Below are 20,078 nucleotides of genomic sequence, written 5' to 3'. Positions count from 1 at the left end.
ATCTTTAAGAACATTGTATGCCCTCTAACTGTACAAATTGTTTATGTTAGCAAATGAACCTCCAGTAAAATGTACACAATTAATTACTGCATATTCAGAATTGTACGTATACAGTGTTGGAGGCTAACATCATGCAAGAAGCTGCTTCATGTGGCATGTTGTCTTTGTCTTGATGAAAAAAAGAAATGTAGCCATTCTGGTAAGGCTACACTGTCAGAAAAAAAGGAAAAAGCCCTGGTACAGTTTTGTTCCTCAAGGTTCAAACATTAACATCAAATGGTACAAACACGTTCCTCAAAGTCCATTTCTGTACCTTAAATTAGACTAAGAGGGACATTTACCTAATGCTACGGTACAATTGACAGGCCATTAAGGGTACTGCCTCAGTGACAAGTAATTGATCCTTCTAAGGTACCAATTGGTATATTTTTTTCTGACACTGTATTGATCCCCTGTTACATCATAATCAGTTAGAAACTGCACCAAAGGTGGAGTTGTTGAGATGTGATCCTATGAGCAACACATCTGAGAATTGAAAGTTTTCTGGAGTAGATATGCTTTTACAACCAGCAGATTTTTTTTAGGTGCATACACTGTTCCTAATTAGTCAGTAATTAGTCTGTGGGATAATATGTTAATGTCTGTATGAATAAATATTATACAACTGCTAATAAATCTGTTTTTCCACTTTTGCAGCACTGTCATACCGCTGGTTCTTCAATGAATTTCCTAATTTTGTCCAGACTACTGATGGTCGATGGTTCATTTCCCAAGTTACAGGGAATCTGTACATAGCCACTGCAGAAGTTAAAGACTCAGGCAACTACTTTTGCTTCACCACAAATAACATGGAAATCAGCACCAAAAGTGTCTTCAGCAGGGCGAACCCACTCACGGTTTTATCTGATGGTTTGTAATCATCCCATAAATTATCAGTGTCACTTTACTTGCATAACGGGTACCCTAATGTTGTGTGACAGATAACATTCAGAGAATTTGTGTAATATTCCAAAGAGTAAAGAGATCAAGTTGTAAACACAATACCTTTGTCAAATAAAATATGTATACCGTACATTATGTTTTTCTCATTTTGCTATTGATGAAAAATTGACATGTGCTATTATTTTTATGGTTTAACTCAGACATGCCTTATTTTTTAACCAATTCACTGCAATCAATTCCAATGTCTTTGTATGCTAGTATTGTGCAGAATGCAGTTGAGAATACAGTATTATAGAATAATCTGCAAAGTGCATTGTGCCTCGTACCCTTGTACCCTGTCATTATCACTAGTTCTTAATTTGTCCTCTTCTTTCTAGCAAACCCCAGAAGGACTGCACCTAATATTAAAGTACGCTTTCCATCTGAGACGTATGCCCTGGCTGGACACACTGCACAGCTTGAATGTTTTGCCTATGGCAAGTGAGTCTTACCAATCACTGGCAAACATAACTGTAATTATAATCAATATCTTTACAGAGTATTTGCATTTCTGAGTATTTGCATTTACATATAATCAAAATTTTAAAAGAAATCAGCTGAAAAGTTATGTGATATTGTGCATAAAGCCACAGCTTGCATTAATACTATGTTTATGTTTTTTGATAAGTACTTTATAAAGAGGACTTTGTAAACAAGTAGTTAGTCCTTTTGAGATTTGATTGTTCTTCTTTGCTTTCTGTTTAATTACCCCTAGTAGCAAATTATTTATACATGTGTAGAATAATTCAACCCTATACAAATTTACTTTTGTAGTTTTGACCATGACCTCAGTTTACACTTTGCCTTTAATTAAGAGGTGGGTGGTTGCAAGACTACCAGTTTGGCTCCTCTCCTGTGTTTTCTACTTGCTTTCTTTCCATCTTCTTTTTTCCATTTCATGTACCATTCTGTATAAATGATGTAATAATGGATTGCCACATACCCTTGTCTAGAACTTCAAGGCCACTAAAATTCTTATATAGTACTGTCTTTTGTCTTGCACTATGTGGTCTCTTTTAGTGCACTGCTGTTTCATCCTTAATTGTTGTTGGTCCTATTGTCCCCACATGCATTTTCCCCTTACTTGCAACCGTGGCACCAAAATTTCCTGGGAACACATGTGAAAATAAAACTTCATACTTTAAAACAAAACAATTAAGGTATTTCAAGGTACAAGCTCATGTCTGCCAAGCAACTAAAATGTATGAGCAGCTTATAACTGTAATAAATGAATTTAGACATATGCATGCATTGAGATGATGGCAGTTGCTAGTTTATATTTTTTTATTAGACCACAGTGTGTTTACTATATCCCCAGTGAGACAAAAATGGACTGTTGATAATTATAATAACAATAATAATAATAATAATCTAATAATAATAATAGTCTCGTCTTTTGCTGGAGTTCTTTAAACATATTATGCATTATTGACATCACATTCAAAGCATTATTAGATGTGTCCTTCCATGTCCATTTATTTGTTTAGTGTTGTTAGCATCCATTACGTATATACTTTTAAAAAAGCATTACAATATTAAACAAAACAGTAACTATTATTAACTAATTTACATTGTTCAAGTAGTTTCTATTTGTTTCCTTTTATAAAAGGTATAAAGATATTCAAGGTACCCCCCTCCAGAAAATGAGGGAAGGCTACATATACATTTTACAGAATAATAACTGCAATGATTGCAAATGCGCCTGAACTTGGATCACCGGGGCCCCGCCCTGGAGCTAGGCCTGAGGGTGGGGCTCGATGGCGAGCGCCTGGTGGTCAGGCCTGCACCCATGGGGCCTGGTCGGACACAGCCCGAACAAGGCATGTGGGTCCCCCCTCCAATGGGCTCACCACCTGTAGGAGGGGTCAGGTGCTGTGTGAGTTAGGCAGTGGCTGAAGGCAGGGACCTTGGCAGGCCGATCCTCAGCTGCAAAAGCTAGCTCTAGGGAGATGGAATGTCACCTCTCTGGAGGGGAAGGAGCCTGAACTGGTGTGCGAGGTTGTGAGGTTCCGACTAGATATAGTTGGGCTCACCTCAATGCACGGCTTGGGGTCTGGAACCAGTCTCTTGAGGGGGGTTGGACCCTCCTCCACCTTGGAGTTGCTCACGGAGAGAGGCGCCGAGCAGGGGTGGGCATACTTCTTGCCCCCTGGCTGGGGGCCTGTACATTGGGGTTTACTGCGGTGGACGAAAGGGTAACCTCCCTTTGCCTTCGGGTGGGGGGGGCGGGTCCTGATTGTTGTTTGCACTAAGCGGCAGTTCAGAATACACACCCTTTTTGGAGTCCTTGGAAGGGGTGTTGGAGAGGACTCCCCCTAGGGACTCTCTTGTTCTGCTGGGGAACTTCAATGCTTATGTGGGCAATGACAGTGAGACCTGGAGTGGCGTGATTGGGAGGAATGCCCCCCCTGATCTGAACCAGAGTGGTGTTCTGCTATTGGGCTTCTGTGTTCATCACGGATTGTCCATAATGAACACCATGTTCAAACATAAGGGTGTCCATATGTGCACATCGCATCAGGACACCCTAGGCCGCAGTTTGATGATTGACTTTGTGGTCGTGTCATCGGTCTTACGGCCCTATGTATTGGACATTCGGGTGAAGAGAGGGGCGGAGCTGTCAACCGATCAACACCTGGTGGTAGGTTGACTCCGCTGGTGGGGGAGGAAGCCGATCAGGCCTGGCAGGCCCAAGCGTATAGTGAGGGTCTGCTGGGAATGTCTGGTGGAATCACCTGCCAGGAGGAGCTTCAACTCTCATCTCTGGCAAAACTTTGCCCAAGTCCCAGGGGAGGCAGGGGACATTGCGTCTGAAAGGGCTATGTCCACGCCTCCATTGTGGAGGCGGCTGACCAGAGCTGTGGCCGTAAGGTGGTCGGTGCCTGTTGCAGCGGCAATCCCCGAACATACCGTCAATCTGAATGCTGTCAATCTGAAGAAGGAGTCCTATCGGGCATTTTTGGTCTGTGGGACTCCAGAAGCAGCCGACGAATACTGGTGGGCCAAGCGGAATGCAGTTTTGCTGGTCACTGAGGCAAAAATTTGGGTGTGGGAGGAGTTTAGTGAGGCCATGGAGAACGACTTCCGGATGGCTTCGAAGAGATTCTGGTCCACCATCCAGTGGCTCAGGGCGGGAAAGCGGTGTAGCATCAACACTGTGTATGGTGGGGATAGGGTGCTGCTGACCTCAACTCGGGACGTTTTGGGTTGGTGGAGGGAGTACTTCGAAGACCTCCTCAATCCCACCGACACACCTTCCAACAAGGAAGCAGAGTCTGGGGATATGGGGGTGGACTCCCCTATCTCTGGGGTGGAGGTCGCTGAGGTGGTTAAAAAGCTCCTCGGTGGCCAGGCCCCAAGAGTGGATGAGATCCGCCCGGAGTTCCTCAAGGCTCTGGATGCTGTGGGGCTCTCCTGGTTGACACGCATCTGCAGCATCGCGTGGACATCGGGGGCAGTGCCTCTGGACTGGCAGACCGGGGTGGTGGTCCCCCTCTTTAAAAAGGGGGACTGGAGGGTGTGCTCCAACTATAGGGGGATCACACTCCTCAGCCTTCCCTGGTAAGGTCTATTCGGGGGTCCTGGAGAGGAGCGTCCGTCGGATTGTTGAACCTTGGATTCAGGAGGAGCAGTGTGGTTTTCGCCCTGGCCATGGAACAGTGTACCAGCTGTATACTCTCAGCAGGGTCCTGGAGGGTGCATGGGAGTTTGCCCAACCAATCTACATGTGGTTTGTGGACTTGAAGAAGGCATTCGACCATGTCCCTTGGGGAATCCTGTGGGGAGTGCTAGGGGAGTATGGCGTGCCGGGCTTACTTATAAGGGCTGTTCGGTCCCTGTATGACTGGTGTCAGAGCTTGGTCCGCATTGTCCTGAGTAAGTCGGACTCGTTTCCGGTGAGGGTTGGACTCTGCCAGGGCTGCCCTTTGTCACTGATTCTGTTCATAACTTTTATGGACAGAATTTCTAGGCGCAGCTAGGACGTTGAGGGTGTTTGGTTTGGTGACCTTCAGCTCTCACTGGAGCAGTTCGCAGCCGAGAGTGAAGCGGTTGAGATGAGAATCAATCCAAGACTTTGGTCCTCAGCTGGAAAAGGTTGGAATGCTCTCTCTGGATCGGGGATGGGGTTCTTCCCCAAGTGAAGGAGTTTAAGCATCTCGGGGTCTGGACGCCTCCCTGGTGAGGTGTTCTGGGCATGTCCCACTGGGAGGAGGTCCCGGGGAAGACCCAGGACACGCTGGAGAGACTGTCTCTTGGCTGGCCTGGGAACGCCTCGGGATTCCCCCAGAGGAGCTGGACGAAGTGGCCGGGGAGAGGGAAGTCTGGGTTTCCCTGCTTAGACTGTTGCCCCTGCGACCTGACCCGGACAAGCGGTAGAGGATGGATGGATGGATGATTCCAAATGATTATAGAATGTTAGCAAATGACTAATTTTCATCATTAAATTAAATGTCTGCAATAAAAATGTTTACCACCAATTGAGATTTTCTGTAAAAGAAATAAGGCCAAGTAAATTTAATTTCCCAAATTCAAAATAATTTCTAAAGCTTAATTGTGCTGGAGCTTGGCTGTCTAAGCCTCTGTGCCTGTGATTAGATGGTTGCCAGTTCAGGCCTCAGGACAATAGTCATATGTCCATGGGCCCTTCAGCAAGGCCCTTAACTCCCAGTTCCAGGGGTGCTGCATGCTGGTTGACCCTGTACTGCAACCTCCAAACTTGCTCTAACCTGTACATGTTTCTGTGAGTCTCATGGAGAGCAAAATGGGGTACGAGCATTTCCCCAGGAGTATTATTAATAGTGTTAGTATCCCATTCTGTTGTATAGTTGAACATTTACTGATGCACTTAACAACAACTGTCAGCTTGACAGTCTTGAATGGAAAACGCAATTTCTGTATGCTTTGACTATAAGCGGATAACTTGGTTATTTTGTAATCACAGCAGGAAACTTTCCTGACCTCTGCCATTTTCCCCCAAGTCCTGTACCACAGATACGCTGGAGGAAAGTGGATGGGAACTTGCCTTCCAAGGCCTCCACGGGTGCCAGTGGGCCCATTCTGATACTGCCAGAGCTTGAATTTGATGATGAAGGGATATATGAGTGTGAGGCCGAAAATTCAGAGGGTCGTGACGTCTACCAAGGTCGCATTATACTGCAAGGTAACAGATAAATGAATTTCTCTTCCAATTTAACCACAGATAAAAAAAAGCACATTACCACAGTGTTGTATTTTCCTTGGTTGTATTTAGAATGATTTGTAAATGTGGTTTATGTACTGTTTCTGGAATACTTATCACGATCAACAACTTTCTCATAGCCCAGCCAGAATGGCTGCATGTAATGAGTGACTCAGAGGTCGAAATAAGTTCAGAACTGCGCTGGAGTTGTGCATCAGCAGGGAAGCCTCGTCCGTCTGTGCGCTGGTTGCGCAATGGGCAGTCAATCAGCACACAGGTTTGCAAAAAAAACATTTTAACTAAAATATATCATGATATTCAGCACTGTCAATAGAATCAAACCATTTAAATATAACATTCATTTATTATTGTATGTTCTGCTACTACTTCATAATTATAATCTACTTGGACATCAGGATCGAATTGAAGTCAACGGTGGACTGCTGAAAATAAGCCATTTGGCACTAGAAGACTCTGGGATGTACCAGTGTGTGGCTGAGAACAAGCATGGCACCATCTATTCTAATGCAGAACTAAGGGTTCAAGGTGAGATGCCAAAATGAACACATTAAGGTACTACCATACATAAATTTAAGAGATGGAGATTTTCAAAAGGAATATATTAACTATCTATCCATCCTGCTTGTTCAGTATTGTGATATCTTGGATCCTGTACAGCAATGTCAGGCCAGGGAGCACCCTGAATAGGATGCCAGTACATCCCAGGGCAACATTAGAAACCAGAGAATTTGGAAGAAACTCAGATAAACATGAAAGGGCATGTGACACGCACACAGCACCAATGGCCAGAATTGAGCTGCACACTAAGAGGTGTAAGGCTGTAGTGTTAATCACTGTCCGAAAAGTTTCTTGAATTGTTGAGTTGACTTGAATTTTTGTCTATAAATTTCCATTAATGTACAATTGTGTGCGTATGTCCTCAGTGTTTCCTGGATTAGGCTCCAGGCTCACTGGACCCTGCACGCAATAAGCCATTAAGGAAAATGAAATGGGTATTTTTAAGGAAAATTAAATGAATATTTATGAAGCAATAATTCAAGTTTTAAATTAATCTTCTTCTTTATACTTTATTTTTTTTTTACTAACCTATCATACTTATGTTGCACCACTGTGTTGATGCATTGTATTGTCCCTGTCAGGCCTCCCCAACTAGCTCATCAGAATAATTTTTTATCCTCTATATAGTGTGTCTTTTCATGTCTTTTCTCTCGGCTCTATCTCTATTATTTCCTCTTCTTGCCTCTGTTTCCCTGGCCTGCCATAGTCCTGGCCCCAGATTTTCGCCAGAATCCAGTTCGGAGGCTTGTTCCAGCAGCGCGAGGGGGGCAGGTGATGATGGAGTGCAAGCCACGTGCTGCCCCCAAACCCACCCTCTTCTGGAGCCGTGGCACAGAGCTTCTGACTAACAATAGCAGGCAAGACATAGCTGTCCATTACTTAGTCACTCAAAACATTCATTTAAGTTTTCTGGATTTTGTGTCTCTTCTTCTCATCCTCATATTAAGTAGTGTCATTTTTTGTCATTGTTCTGTTCACCCATACTTATTCATAATATTTATTAAGAATACATATTTTAATAAATATTTAATTTTAAATGTGTATTTTGATGTGAGATTGTCTGTAGATATTGTACATATGGAAGATACAATGTTCAGCTATGATTGTCCATGTCCTAGTTGAAATAATATTTAGGGAAGTACAAACATTTCTTTTCCCTCTGATGTGTTTTTTTAATCCTCTGTCTCAGTCTTGTTCTTCAAACTGATTTTTTCCCCTCAAGAGTTTGTCTGTATTTATCATGTTTGGTGTTCTATTCAGTTTTACGATCCTAGCTAAATGACAAGTATCTTCAAAACCTGAAGCTGTTACCACCACACCTAACAATGCTGGTATGCTGGGATCTTACAACCTCTTACCCTGTCCAGGGCATTGCCCTGCCTTGTGCCTTGTGAATCCTAAGATAGACTGCATGCAGGCTCACCATGACCCTGTATTGGATAAGTGGTTGAAAGATGGGGAGATGTTGCTGTATGTAAATAATATGTGGTATAAAAATGCATTAATAGTGGCATAAACATGCATCAATCAATAAACAGATTATTGTAGTTGAGATTCAGCTGCATTTAATATGTACTGCCATAATCAATTCTAATTGACTTTTGTGGCCAAAATACTCCTTGAAGATACCCCTACTTCTGGGTTGTGCACTGTTGTGTTCATATGCTTCAGGTAGATATGCTAAGTAGCAGTGCCAGCACGTTTTCAAAATGCAGGATGACAGAGGAAGGCTCATTAGTATTCATAAAGGATACTGGATACCTACCGGATAATCTATGCGTTATGGACATGAACTTTGTGATTTGACACTTTTGGCAAAAACTCACCCTTGTTTTGCCTTGCAGAACTCATTCTCTAATGGTTAAGATAATCTTTGCACTATGATGCTTTTTGGACATGGTCCTATTTTGTAGTGCAAAAAAGTAATAGTTTTTGCTAACTATGGTAGCAGTAATCAAGACCATTAGTTGAATTAGCTAATTAGCAAGTAATATTAGGCCTAGCCTAATATTACTTGCTAATATTAATATTACTATTACTATCAGTTTAACATATGGCAATATTCATTAAAAAGTAAGATATCAGCATCAGTTCAATATGTCGATCTTGGTTGATACTGCCGGCCAATATTAAACTTTATAATAATATACAAAGTTATCAGCACCAGAGCTAAAGGCACAAAAAAAATTGTAGATGACTGAATTGGACGATCAGCCATTTCTTGTAGTGGAGGACGAGGGATTTTACTGGGTCATTTATCACTTAAAGAGGTGTACAAGCCTGCAGCGTTTACAATTAATTAATTCTGGCCATCAGATCAATCTCTCATTTTCCACAGAATAAAAAGAAATATGTGACATCATTCTGCTTATCTACGTCAGCAAGTTTGGCCAATTTCACTGCCGGCACCCCGCCCCCTCGCCCCCACTGTCCCAGCCTGACAAGTGTCTGACTGGTTTGCTGATTAATGCTATTGACAGTCTGTCGGTATTCATCAAATTTCTACAATGGTGCAGCTCTAGTTAGTAGAGCTGGTTTGGGATTAAAAATCAGCCCTGGACGTTTGTTCAGTAGTTGGGTTTTTTGACAATTTATGCTGGTTTGTTCTCCCTCTTTACTAATATGCCCGTCACCTCTGCTTGACCCATCTGTCTCTTTCTTAATGTGGCCCAGATGAGCCATGCCTGTTGCTTGTTACCCCTCGTTAATCTTTGTATTTCAGTACGTGTCTGTCTTGTCAGTCTCAGACCGGTCATTGATGTCAGTCCTCCTGTTTGCCTGTGTCCTTCCCCATATTGGCCTTCTTGTTTTGATCCCTCACGGTCTTGTTAGTTTCCCTGCTCACATTCAGTTAATAGAACCCCTTTTTGCCTAACACCAGCTTCCAAGCCCTTCGTCCTGCATGCTGTGCCAATATTTAAGTTCCCATGGTCATTTTTGAATTCTTAGTGAAGTTGAAATTTAGGTTTTAGAGAGAAATGAAAGATTTCCCTAGTCAAGTCAAGTGAAATCATTTAATTTATATTGCACTGTTAAAATCAACCAGTGGCTTTACATCAATAAAAACAATAAGCATAAAAGGCAAGGGGAAAAAAACTAATTACATCAGTACTCGGCAAATAAATGAGTTTTTAGCCTCAACTTAAAACATTCAATAGTGGGTGCAGATCGGACATGGCGAGTGAGCATGTTCCACAACTTGGACCCAGCCACGGAGAAAGCATGGTCACCTTTCTTCCTCAAACGGCTGGTTGGTATGGAGAGCAGCAGCTGATCAGATGACCTCAGGGCTCTCGGTGGACAGTACAAATGTATGAGGTCACTGATATAGGCTGGTGTTCCCCCATTCAACGCTTTAAAAATGAACAGTAAAATTTTTAACTCTACTTGAAGTTTCACCGGTAACCAGTGTAACAATGTTAAAATGACTGATGTGGCACATTTTTTAAGATTTGATTAGTAGGCGTGCAGCAGAATTTAGCACCACCTGCAGTAGAGACAACGCAGTCTGGCTGTCCCAAAAATAAAGTGCATTACAATAGTCCAGGCCAGAGCATGTGAGCGGAGCGGAGCGTGAGCGAGGAGCGGAGCGGGCGGAATTTGATCAGAGCGTGGAGCAGTTTTTTAATTAAGGCTGGAGCGGTCGCTTTGTCTCGCTCCAATTTCGCTCCGATACCGCTCACACCACAATTCTGAGGCGTGCCCAAATCTACCCAGAATTCATCTGTACAATTATCAAGACTGTTACACAAATTGGCCGAGATGGAATTCGCAAAGTATTTCACAAAGGAAACTGATAAATCATAAAAGTGTACTATTCTTATCAAACGTATAGATGACAAGAATGTACAGCAAGAACAACAATGTGGTGAAACTGTTTCAGTGAGTAAAGATTCACTTTGGAATCACTTTTCTCAGAAACATGAGTGTGCTACGTGAACAAGCGAAAGCCAGAGCAAAACGCGTGCAAGTTTTATATGGTTGTAGCATATCAAGTCTATAAAGTAAATTAAAGTATAAAAGCCTATAAAGTAAATATTGGTAATCAAATAAATTCGTTTTGTCATTCAAAGTAGGTCTAATAAGATTTTTTTTTAATTTCACGTAACGTAAAATTTTACACGGCAGCCGCAGGCAATCGCTGCCAATAAAGTCAATGCATCAGTTTACACCAGATCCACTGCGTTGCGTCTCCGCTACGTCTCTGTTCCGTCACGCGTCCGGCAGTCCGTCGAGATGCGCATCAAGTCTATTTTTGACGGATACTAATACGGTGTTTGACCCCCTTTCACCTTCAGAACTGCCTTAATTCTACGTGGCATTGATTCAACAAGGTGCTGAAAGCATTCTTTAGAAATGTTGGCCCACAATGATAGGATAGCATCTTGCAGTTGATGGAGATTTGTGGGATGCACATCCAGGGCACAAAGCTCCCATTCCACCACATCCCAAAGATGCTCTATTGGGTTGAGATCTGGTGACTGTGGGGGCCATTGTAGTACAGTGAACTCATTGTCATGTTCAAGAAACCAATTTGAAATGATTCGAGCTTTGTGACGTGGTGCATTATCCTGCTGGAAGTAGCCATCAGAGGATGGGTACATGGTGGTCATAAAGGGATGGACATGGTCAGAAACAATGCTCAGGTAGGCCGTGGCATTTAAACGATGCCCAATTGGCACTAAGGGGCCTAAGTGTGCGAAGAAAACATCCCCCACACCATTACACCACCACCACCAGCCTGCACAGTGGTAACAAGGCATGATGGATCCATGTTCTCATTCTGTTTACGCCAAATTCTGACTCTACCATTTGAATGTCTCAACAGAAATCGAGACTCATCAGACCAGGCAACATTTTTCCAGTCTTCAACTGTCCAATTTTGGTGAGCTTGTGCAAATTGTAGCCTCTTTTTCCTATTTGTAGTGGAGATGAGTGGTACCCGGTGGGGTCTTCTGCTGTTGTAGCCCATCTGCCTCAAGGTTGTGCGTGTTGTGGCTTCACAAATGCTTTGCTGCATACCTCGGTTGTAACGAGTGGTTATTTCAGTCAAAGTTGCTCTTCTATCAGCTTGAATCAGTCGGCCCATTCTCCTCTGACCTCTAGCATCAACAAGGCATTTTCGCCCACAGGACTGCCGCATACTGGATGTTTTTCTCTTTGCACACCATTCTTTGTAAACCCTAGAAATGGTTGTGCATGAAAATCCCAGTAACTGAGCAGATTGTGAAATACTCAGACCGGCCCGTCTGGCACCAACAACCATGCCACGCTCAAAATTGCTTAAATCACCTTTCTTTCCCATTCTGACATTCAGTTTGGAGTTCAGGAGATTGTCTTGACCAGGACCACACCCCTAAATGCAATGAAGTAACTGGCATGTGATTGATTGATTAGATAATTGCATTAATGAGAAATTGAACAGGTGTTCCTAATAATCCTTTAGGTGAGTGTATATGGGAGTGACACATTATTTTATCCATAGAAACATAGATAAATGTTATGTTAAATGTTATTCTCCCGTGGTCATGTGATCTCGCAAACCAGCGGCGCGCCGGATCAGATACGGACCACAAACGCGTCCAGTGTGAATTGGCGGACGACCTCGGACAGAATGCGAATGCAGCGCAGTCGCACCGCAGCGGATACAAATCCAGTGTAAATCAGGGGTGTCGGACTGCCGGACGCGTGACGGAACAGAGACGTAGCGGAGACGCAACGCAGCGGATCTGGTGTAAACTGATGCATTGACTTTATTGGCGGCGATTGCCTGCGGCTGCCATGTCGGAAACGCACCGCAACGGATACGCATCCAGTGTAAATCAGGGGTTAGTGCGAATTAGAGCGGAGGAGCGGGCGGAGCCAACAGCCTCTTGAGCGAGGAGCGGAAATTCTCACCACTCCGCTCCGCTCACATGCTCTGGTCCAGGCATGAGGTAATAAAAGCATGGGTGAACACCTCAAAATCACTAAAAGAGTACATGCGCTTGACCTTGCTTAAAACTCTGAGATGGTAAAAAGATTTAATGACTGCATTTACAGTGTCTACAGGTATCTCAGCTCACAAACTTAACTTTGTTCGAGGACTCAGTTCGCAACCTGAAAAGTTCGTGACCTGAATAATTTTTCCCCATTAAAAAATAATGTAAACACAAATAATTCATTCAGTAACACTGAATTTTTTTCTTTTTTTCATGTTTTTCTGTGACCAAGAATATAGACTTGAATTAAAATAACCTTAAAGAGCAAAAAAGGGAAAGAGAACATATGTTTATGGAAGGCGGATCAATACACAACTGAGTATATGCTTGTTGGCAGCCTGGTTGTTCGAAAGACGCCAAAACACGGAAATAGGGTGACCACCTAATCCATGTCAGGAGGGACAGTATGAGCTACAACAGGATTTGTAAACATTTCAATTAAAAGGACCAGGATTTCACGTAAGCACTGGGTTCTTGCCGTATGCTGATTGGTCAGTCTCCTATAATCATGCATATGTATCAGTAATGTTAATGCGAAACAGCTGGATGAGTCTTTCAATCTAGGAACTAACCAAACATTTTGCAGAGCACAGAACCCTTTCAGCTTTAAAGTAGTTTGTTAAAGCTGAAGTAGCTCATAGTGTCCCTCCTGACATGGATTAGGTGGTCACCCTACACGGAAAAGAACCACAAAGCATTAAAAGACTGAGTAACAGTCAAAAACAACACAGTAATTTCGAAAATGTGATTTTTTTTATTATACTGTACATTATTTTCATATGCCTAAAATTTTTATGTACATTTCGTGATGCCACGCGTTGTATGGCGATGAACTTCTTTGTTTGTACTGTAAACAAACAATACGCAGTTGCCACTATGTCTGAATGGAGAATATAACACTTAAATAGGAGTTACTTAATAATTCATGTTATTAATAGAGTACTGTAATTTTATGTATAGATATGTGACTGTTAAAAAACACAACATTCTCTCTCTATTTTTTTTCGTTTTTCAGATATTCAACCTCTGAAGTGATATAGTAAAGACATATTTTTACAACAAGTTTTTTATACATTCCACAACCGTTCTTGGGCATAATGTACACTTCTTCAGTTCTTTGTGGCGCTTTCAATAGACCCTTTTTGGGGATATTTGTGTGTTCGCAGCCTGAAACATGGTACAAAAAATTTTCAAATATCTGGTTCGCCACCCAATTTGTTCATGAACAGGATTGTTCATGGGTCGAGGTAGCCTACTGTATTTGTTTGTCAAATTTAAAATCCAAATCAAATGAAAAACCAAGATTCTTAGTGTGCAGTCTAATGGAGTCTGCTAGTGGTCCCAAATCATAAGCTACATGACTGACAGCAACCAGGGATCCAATTATTAATATCTTCGTCTTGCTCTCATTCAGGTTTAGGAAATTTGTCACCATCCACTGCTTCATGTCCTTTAGGCAGTCAAACAGGCGTTGCAGCGCATTGGGGTAAATGAGTTTCAAAGGGAGGTAGAGCTGCGTTCGTCAGCGTAGCAGTGATAGCACACTCAGTGCTTTGATATTATGCAACACAGCTAAACACCTGTGGTACACCATACGGGGGGGTGGCAGTGTCGGATGGGGCTCCGTTAAAAGATACTGAAAAGGTTTGCAATGCAGATCCCAAGATGCCCACCCAATGCTCCAGGCACTCTAAAAGAACGTGTTGATCTGTCTGGGGGACTGATTAAAGTGCTTAAGGTGTTAAATAAAACCTTTGGTTGATGGTTGTGTTTTGATATCAAGTCAGAGAAATATTTTGCTCTTGCTGATTTTATGGCTTCCTGGAAGATGCTTAAGGATTTTAATTTGATGACACCTGCAGCCTGTCCTTCTTTCACTTTCTTTCTTTTACCGTCATACCCTAAATAATCAAATCATCTTGGGGCCAATGATTTAAATAACTACTAAATAAAAATAATGTTCATTAAAATATGTAGTTCATGTAACTAAAAATGAAAAATTAATTGCATGAAAATTTTAAGATGTACCACATGAAAGCATGAGAATGTATGCTTCCTATCTATATGTACTAGTATATTTATTGGTTGAGACAGCCTTGAAATTCAACACAGCCTAATTTTATAAAAGCAGTCATAGCATATGGTGTATCTCTGCATGTTGCCCTTTATATATTTCACATTTCATTGCTCTGCTCTGTTTAGGGTGACGGTCACACCAGATGGTAATCTCTGGATCACTAACATCAGTCGGGCAGATGAGGGAAAATACACCTGCTTTGCAGAGAATTACCTTGGCAAGGCCAATAGCACAGGTCACCTCTCAGTTCGAGGTATGCTCTCTCCCCAGCTTCCTCTTTTGCTAACCTGTAATATTTTGCTACATTTGTGGGAAAGGACATCTTAAAAATACTATTTGAATTATACTGGGTACTATTCAATATTGAATTATATTGAATGCCATTTACTTATGTAATCTTTATTAACAATTTTCATTTCTAGACTGTCTCTAATATTTATATTTCTCTGTCTGTATCCCCTAATTGCCTCTAATTCTTTCCATCTAATTCTCTCCTCTCCAGATGCAACCAAAATTACTCTAGCTCCCTCCAATGCAGATATCAACCAAGGAGACAATGTCACCTTACAGTGTCATGCATCTCATGACCCCACTATGGACCTAACTTTCACCTGGTCACTAAATGGAGTCCTGTTGGACCTAGAAGAACCCCACGGACACTTTCGTCGTACAGAGACTGTGAGTTATAATCACAACATCTATTGAGACATAACCCTATTTCAAAGTGACATATGTACAGATTTATTTAAACTCATGAGTATGGAATTTATTTCATAGGAAACACTTAGAGTATTATAATTGAAACCCCATGTTTGGTTTAATTTATATATTTTAAAGAACTATTCCAATTTCCCTTAGTGTGTCATATTCGTAAGATCAAGTAATTGTAGTAAATTTTAAGTTGACCTACATAATGTATATGACTCAGATTTGCTTAGAGTTCCACTTAATAGCAATGGATAAATAAGTACTCTTCCTTTGGCTTCCTACAAAATATGATCTGGCGTGCATTTCCCGATAACGATTAATCTTATTGAATGACGAACAAGATAACGGATGACATAGGTAAAGAACGAGTCAGATTTTTCAGTGTTTCCCAAAAGCCTTCATTATTACAGATTTAATGAACGATTTTAAAGTAGTTCTTTGTTGGCTCCTCCCCAGCCTCCATGTGAGAAAAGCACAGAGTTTTGATAACAGGAACATTCATCGTACAGTCCCCTACAAAGGTATTGGAACAGCAAGGCCAATTAATTTATTTTTGCTGTGCATTGAAGAAGTTTTTGTGTGAGATCAAAAGATGAATATGAGAAGAGAGATCAGAGTTTCAGCTTCTATTCCCTGGTATTTACATCTAGAAATGTTAAACACCATAGAACAGCAGATGGTAATCTCTGGATCACTAACATCAGTCGGAGAGATGAGGGAAAATACACCCGCTTTGCAGAGAATAACCTTTGGAGGGCCAATAGTACAGGTCACCTCTCAGTTCGAGGTATGCTCTTTCCCCAGTTTTTGTATCTAACCACCCAGTTTTTCAAGTGAGTAAAAGTACTGGAACATGACAAGCAACAGGTGTTCCTTGTTACCCAGGTGTGTCATATAAGATTGCTTGTTTAATCATTAAGTAGTCCTGCATACCTACTCTCAGTTTAAGCTTTGGCTTTGACCTCTGAAGACTGCATTTTTTTTAAGAAGGGTAGACCAACATGAAGACCGAAGAGCTGTCTATGGGAGAAAAGCATGTCATTCTGAAGCTGAGAAAAAGGGGAAAATCCGTCAGAGGTATTTAAAAACACTGGGCATAGTCAGTACCACAATTTGGAATGTCCTGAAAAATAAGGAAACCACAGGTGTACTGAGCAACAGGCATCGAGCTGGTCATCCAAGGAAAACAATAACAACTGATGACAGACAAATGGTGAGAGCAGTAAAGAAAAACTCCAAAACAACAGTCCATAACAACACCCAAAAAGCAGGGGTGGAAATATTACAGTCCACTGTTTGAAGGAGACTTTAAAAAGAGCAAAATAGAGGCCATATTGCAAGATTAGAATTTGCGAAATACTACAGGTATGAGCCACAACAGTTCTGGAACAGAAGTTTTAAGGACTGATGAGACAAAGATTAATCTCTACCAAAGTGTTGGAAAGGCCAAAGTATGGAGAAAGAAGATTCTAAACATACAAACTCATCTGTGAAACATGGTGAAGGTTGTGTCATGGCTTGGGAGGTTGTGTCATGGCATGGCTGCTTCCGGAACAGGCTCAGTCATTTTTTTTGATGATGTAACTCAGGATGGTAGTACCAGAATGAATGCAGCAGTCTACACTGTCTGCCAATTTATGGAGAAAAACACAAAATAATTGGGAGGAATTTTATTATTAAGCAAGACAATGATTCAAAACACACTATAAAGGACTCAACAAAGGACATCATCAGGGGAAAAAATGGAAGGTTTTGGACTGACTAAGTCAATCACCAGATCTTAACCCAATTGAACATAACATTTCACCTCTCGAAGAGGCCTGTGGCAGTTGGAAGCTTTCAGCGTATATTCTGCAACACTTAACAGCATGACTTAAATGGTAAGTGATAATTTACTGGTGTCTTTCTCCTCTTCCTTTTACTGGTGTCTTTCTCCTCTTCCCTTTACTGGCGTCTTTTTCCTCTTGTGCAAGTGGCTATCAGCTCTATTAGAGCTCTGTTAGCCATACTTAAACTTTAGATATAATTTGAACTACAGACGCTCCTCTACTTATGAAACTTTCAACTTACAAACTTTCAGACATACGAACGAAGAGGACTGTAAATCCAAATTGTGTTCATTGGGCTTGCTTTTCCTGTCCGCAACATCAATTTTTTTTCTGCGCGCCAATTCCGGGTAGTACGTCTTCTGGCAGCTACTCCCGCTGCATAGCAGCGTAGCATGCATACTCGCAGCATCCTAGTTCTTTGTACTTGTATATAACCTTAAAATGATGCTGAATAACAACTTAGGAATATTTTAAGTAACGAACGGCAATTTGGAACATATCTCATTCATAAGTAGAGGAGCATCTGTACAGACATGTGCCTGAAACCTATTGCGGTCCTCAAATCTCCTAGACCCAGAGGATCCCATCCACAATCCTGAGGCCGTACCATCAGTAACCTTATCTACCCTCTCTTCTTGTCTGGAGCTGTCAGTCTGCTATAAAGAAGGCTAATTTAATCTCCACCCTTGCTTCCCATCACTCTCCCAACTTTCTGGCTCTGAGACCTGGATATCCCCACAGAACTCAGCTACACCAGCTGTTCTTTCCTCTGGTTATGGCTTTTCTCATACTCCATGAGAAACTGGAAGAGGTGGTGGTACAGGTCTGCTGCCATCTGAACATCTCATCCTTTGAATTCCATGCAGTTGCAATTTCTTCACCGATCAACCATCTCATCATTGTGATCTACCACCCTACCACCCTCCTGCTCCCCAAGGTCAATTTCTTGAAGAAATGGATATACTCCTCAGTCTCTTCCCTACTGACAACACCCCTCTCGCTCTCCTTGAAGACTTCAACCTCACTCTCAATAAGCTACATTCCTCCTGCCTTCTCCCTCTTCTCTGTTCCTTCTCTTGGATATACAACAGTTGCTCTCCCATGCACAAAGAAGGAAACACCCCAGTCTTCAGCTGTCCGTTTTCAGCTATTGACATTATTGCCACCCCACTTCACATCTCTCATCATCACTTTGTATCTTTTACCATCACCCTACCTCTCTTGCCTAAACCCAGCTATCAATATTTCTCCTCCAATCAACAGAACCTCCACTCTTTCTCCCTCTCATCTCTTTCTTCCTGCACTCTTCAACCAACACTCTTTTCTCCTCACTTTCTTCATCCATGGATCACCTCTGTCCACTATCTTCTAAGCTCTGCTCCTTGGCTATCGGATAGGTTGCATATCAATTGAAGAGAATTAAGAGTAGTTGAGAGAAAGTGGAAGAAGTCGGTCTACTTACTGCACTTACCTGTCCAAATTCTCATCTGATTTGACTGCTGCTAAGAGTGCCTTCTGCAAGAAAAAAAAATGAAAATCTCTGCACATGATCCTCGCAAACTCCATAACATCTTTACGTTATTACTTAATCCACTAACTCCTCCTGCTCCTTCCTCCCTGTATAATGAATACTTTGCCAACTTCTTTAATGAGAAGATTGATCAATTCTAACAGACATTCTCTCCCACATCTAGCAACAGAAGAGATTCTGGAAGTATTCTTGTTATGCAATCCTTCCACCTGCCCACTGGATCCAATCCCTTCCACAGTGCTTCAGAAAATCTCTCAAGATCTTCTCCCCTTCATCACCACTATCATTAATAGCTCCATAACATCTAGTCATGTACCAACAACATTGAAAAAAGCCAAGGTTATTCCCATCCCGAAGAAACACACTCTGAATCCCTCAGACATCAGCAACTACTCTCCTTTCTTTCAAAAATCCTTGACCACACAGTTTACAATCAACTGTCTCTCTATCTCTCTCAGAACAACCTTCATGAGCCTAATGAATCTCACTTCAAAGTAGCACATTCCACAGAGACTGCCCTCTTGACTGTCACTGAGAAGCTACATGCTGCCAGAGTGGCCAAACTGTCATCTGTCCTCATTCTCCTTGACCTTTCAGCAGCATTTGACCGAGTCAAACACAAGACACTTTTGTCCTTATGAGTTTTGGAATTTGTGGCTTTGTATGGCAATGGTTTTCTTCCTACATAGAAGGCCAATCATATTAAGTGGCATCGAACGGATTCACATCTACACCACACAGACTCTCCACTGGCATCCCTCAGGGCTCAGTTTTTGGTCCTCTTCTGTTTTTCCTCTATACTATATCTCTTGGTGAGGTCATATCCTCACATGGGTTCTCATATCACTGCATATTTTTGGTGAATAGTGACCTGAACCAATCATTTTGCAATTTACCCTCTGGGGTCTAGGGGTAGGAAACACACTTTCACTGACTGGGGCATGGTCACACATTTCATTCAATATCATAAAGTTAATTCATGGCAAATAAATTATTTCTAATATATTTGTTTTGGCAACAAACTCATCTTTATCTTAGTGTACTTTGTACAGCTTTATGTGAAGTTTGTAATTTGACATCAAAGTATAGACATTGCAAAATGCAGTTTGGAACACTTGCAGAAACATTATAAAAGTAAATAGTAAGCAATGGTGGAAGTTTGTTTTGATCCCAGATATCTGATCACAAAAGTCTTGGCTACATGAAGATGACT

General features: G+C 41.8%; 2 protein-coding genes across 3 annotated transcripts in view; both read left to right on the top strand.

The window, feature by feature from the left end:
* LOC140592349 (contactin-2-like) overlaps positions 1 to 20,078 on the top strand; it is a 145,680-nt gene that overhangs the window by 78,959 nt on the left and 46,643 nt on the right. For both annotated transcript variants that reach the window (XM_072715803.1, XM_072715804.1), the window contains 8 exons: positions 697 to 909; positions 1,320 to 1,422; positions 5,961 to 6,142; positions 6,301 to 6,437; positions 6,577 to 6,706; positions 7,446 to 7,596; positions 14,923 to 15,050; positions 15,300 to 15,475. In XM_072715803.1, the coding sequence (XP_072571904.1) occupies positions 697 to 909; positions 1,320 to 1,422; positions 5,961 to 6,142; positions 6,301 to 6,437; positions 6,577 to 6,706; positions 7,446 to 7,596; positions 14,923 to 15,050; positions 15,300 to 15,475 (1,220 nt within the window). The remainder of the gene's footprint in view (positions 1 to 696; positions 910 to 1,319; positions 1,423 to 5,960; positions 6,143 to 6,300; positions 6,438 to 6,576; positions 6,707 to 7,445; positions 7,597 to 14,922; positions 15,051 to 15,299; positions 15,476 to 20,078) is intronic.
* The window catches only part of LOC111842343 (chitinase-3-like protein 1), a 128,259-nt gene continuing 118,075 nt past the window's right edge, over positions 9,895 to 20,078 (top strand). Inside the window, exon 1 of the mRNA XM_072715805.1 lies at positions 9,895 to 9,898. The gene's annotated coding sequence lies outside the window, so the exon portion shown is untranslated. The remainder of the gene's footprint in view (positions 9,899 to 20,078) is intronic.

This window comes from Paramormyrops kingsleyae, chromosome 8, assembly GCF_048594095.1.
Source record: "Paramormyrops kingsleyae isolate MSU_618 chromosome 8, PKINGS_0.4, whole genome shotgun sequence".
In the NCBI taxonomy this organism is placed as follows: Eukaryota; Metazoa; Chordata; class Actinopteri; order Osteoglossiformes; family Mormyridae; genus Paramormyrops; species Paramormyrops kingsleyae.
Note: the sequence above shows the minus strand (reverse complement) of the source record. Positions and strands in the feature narration are given on the sequence as shown.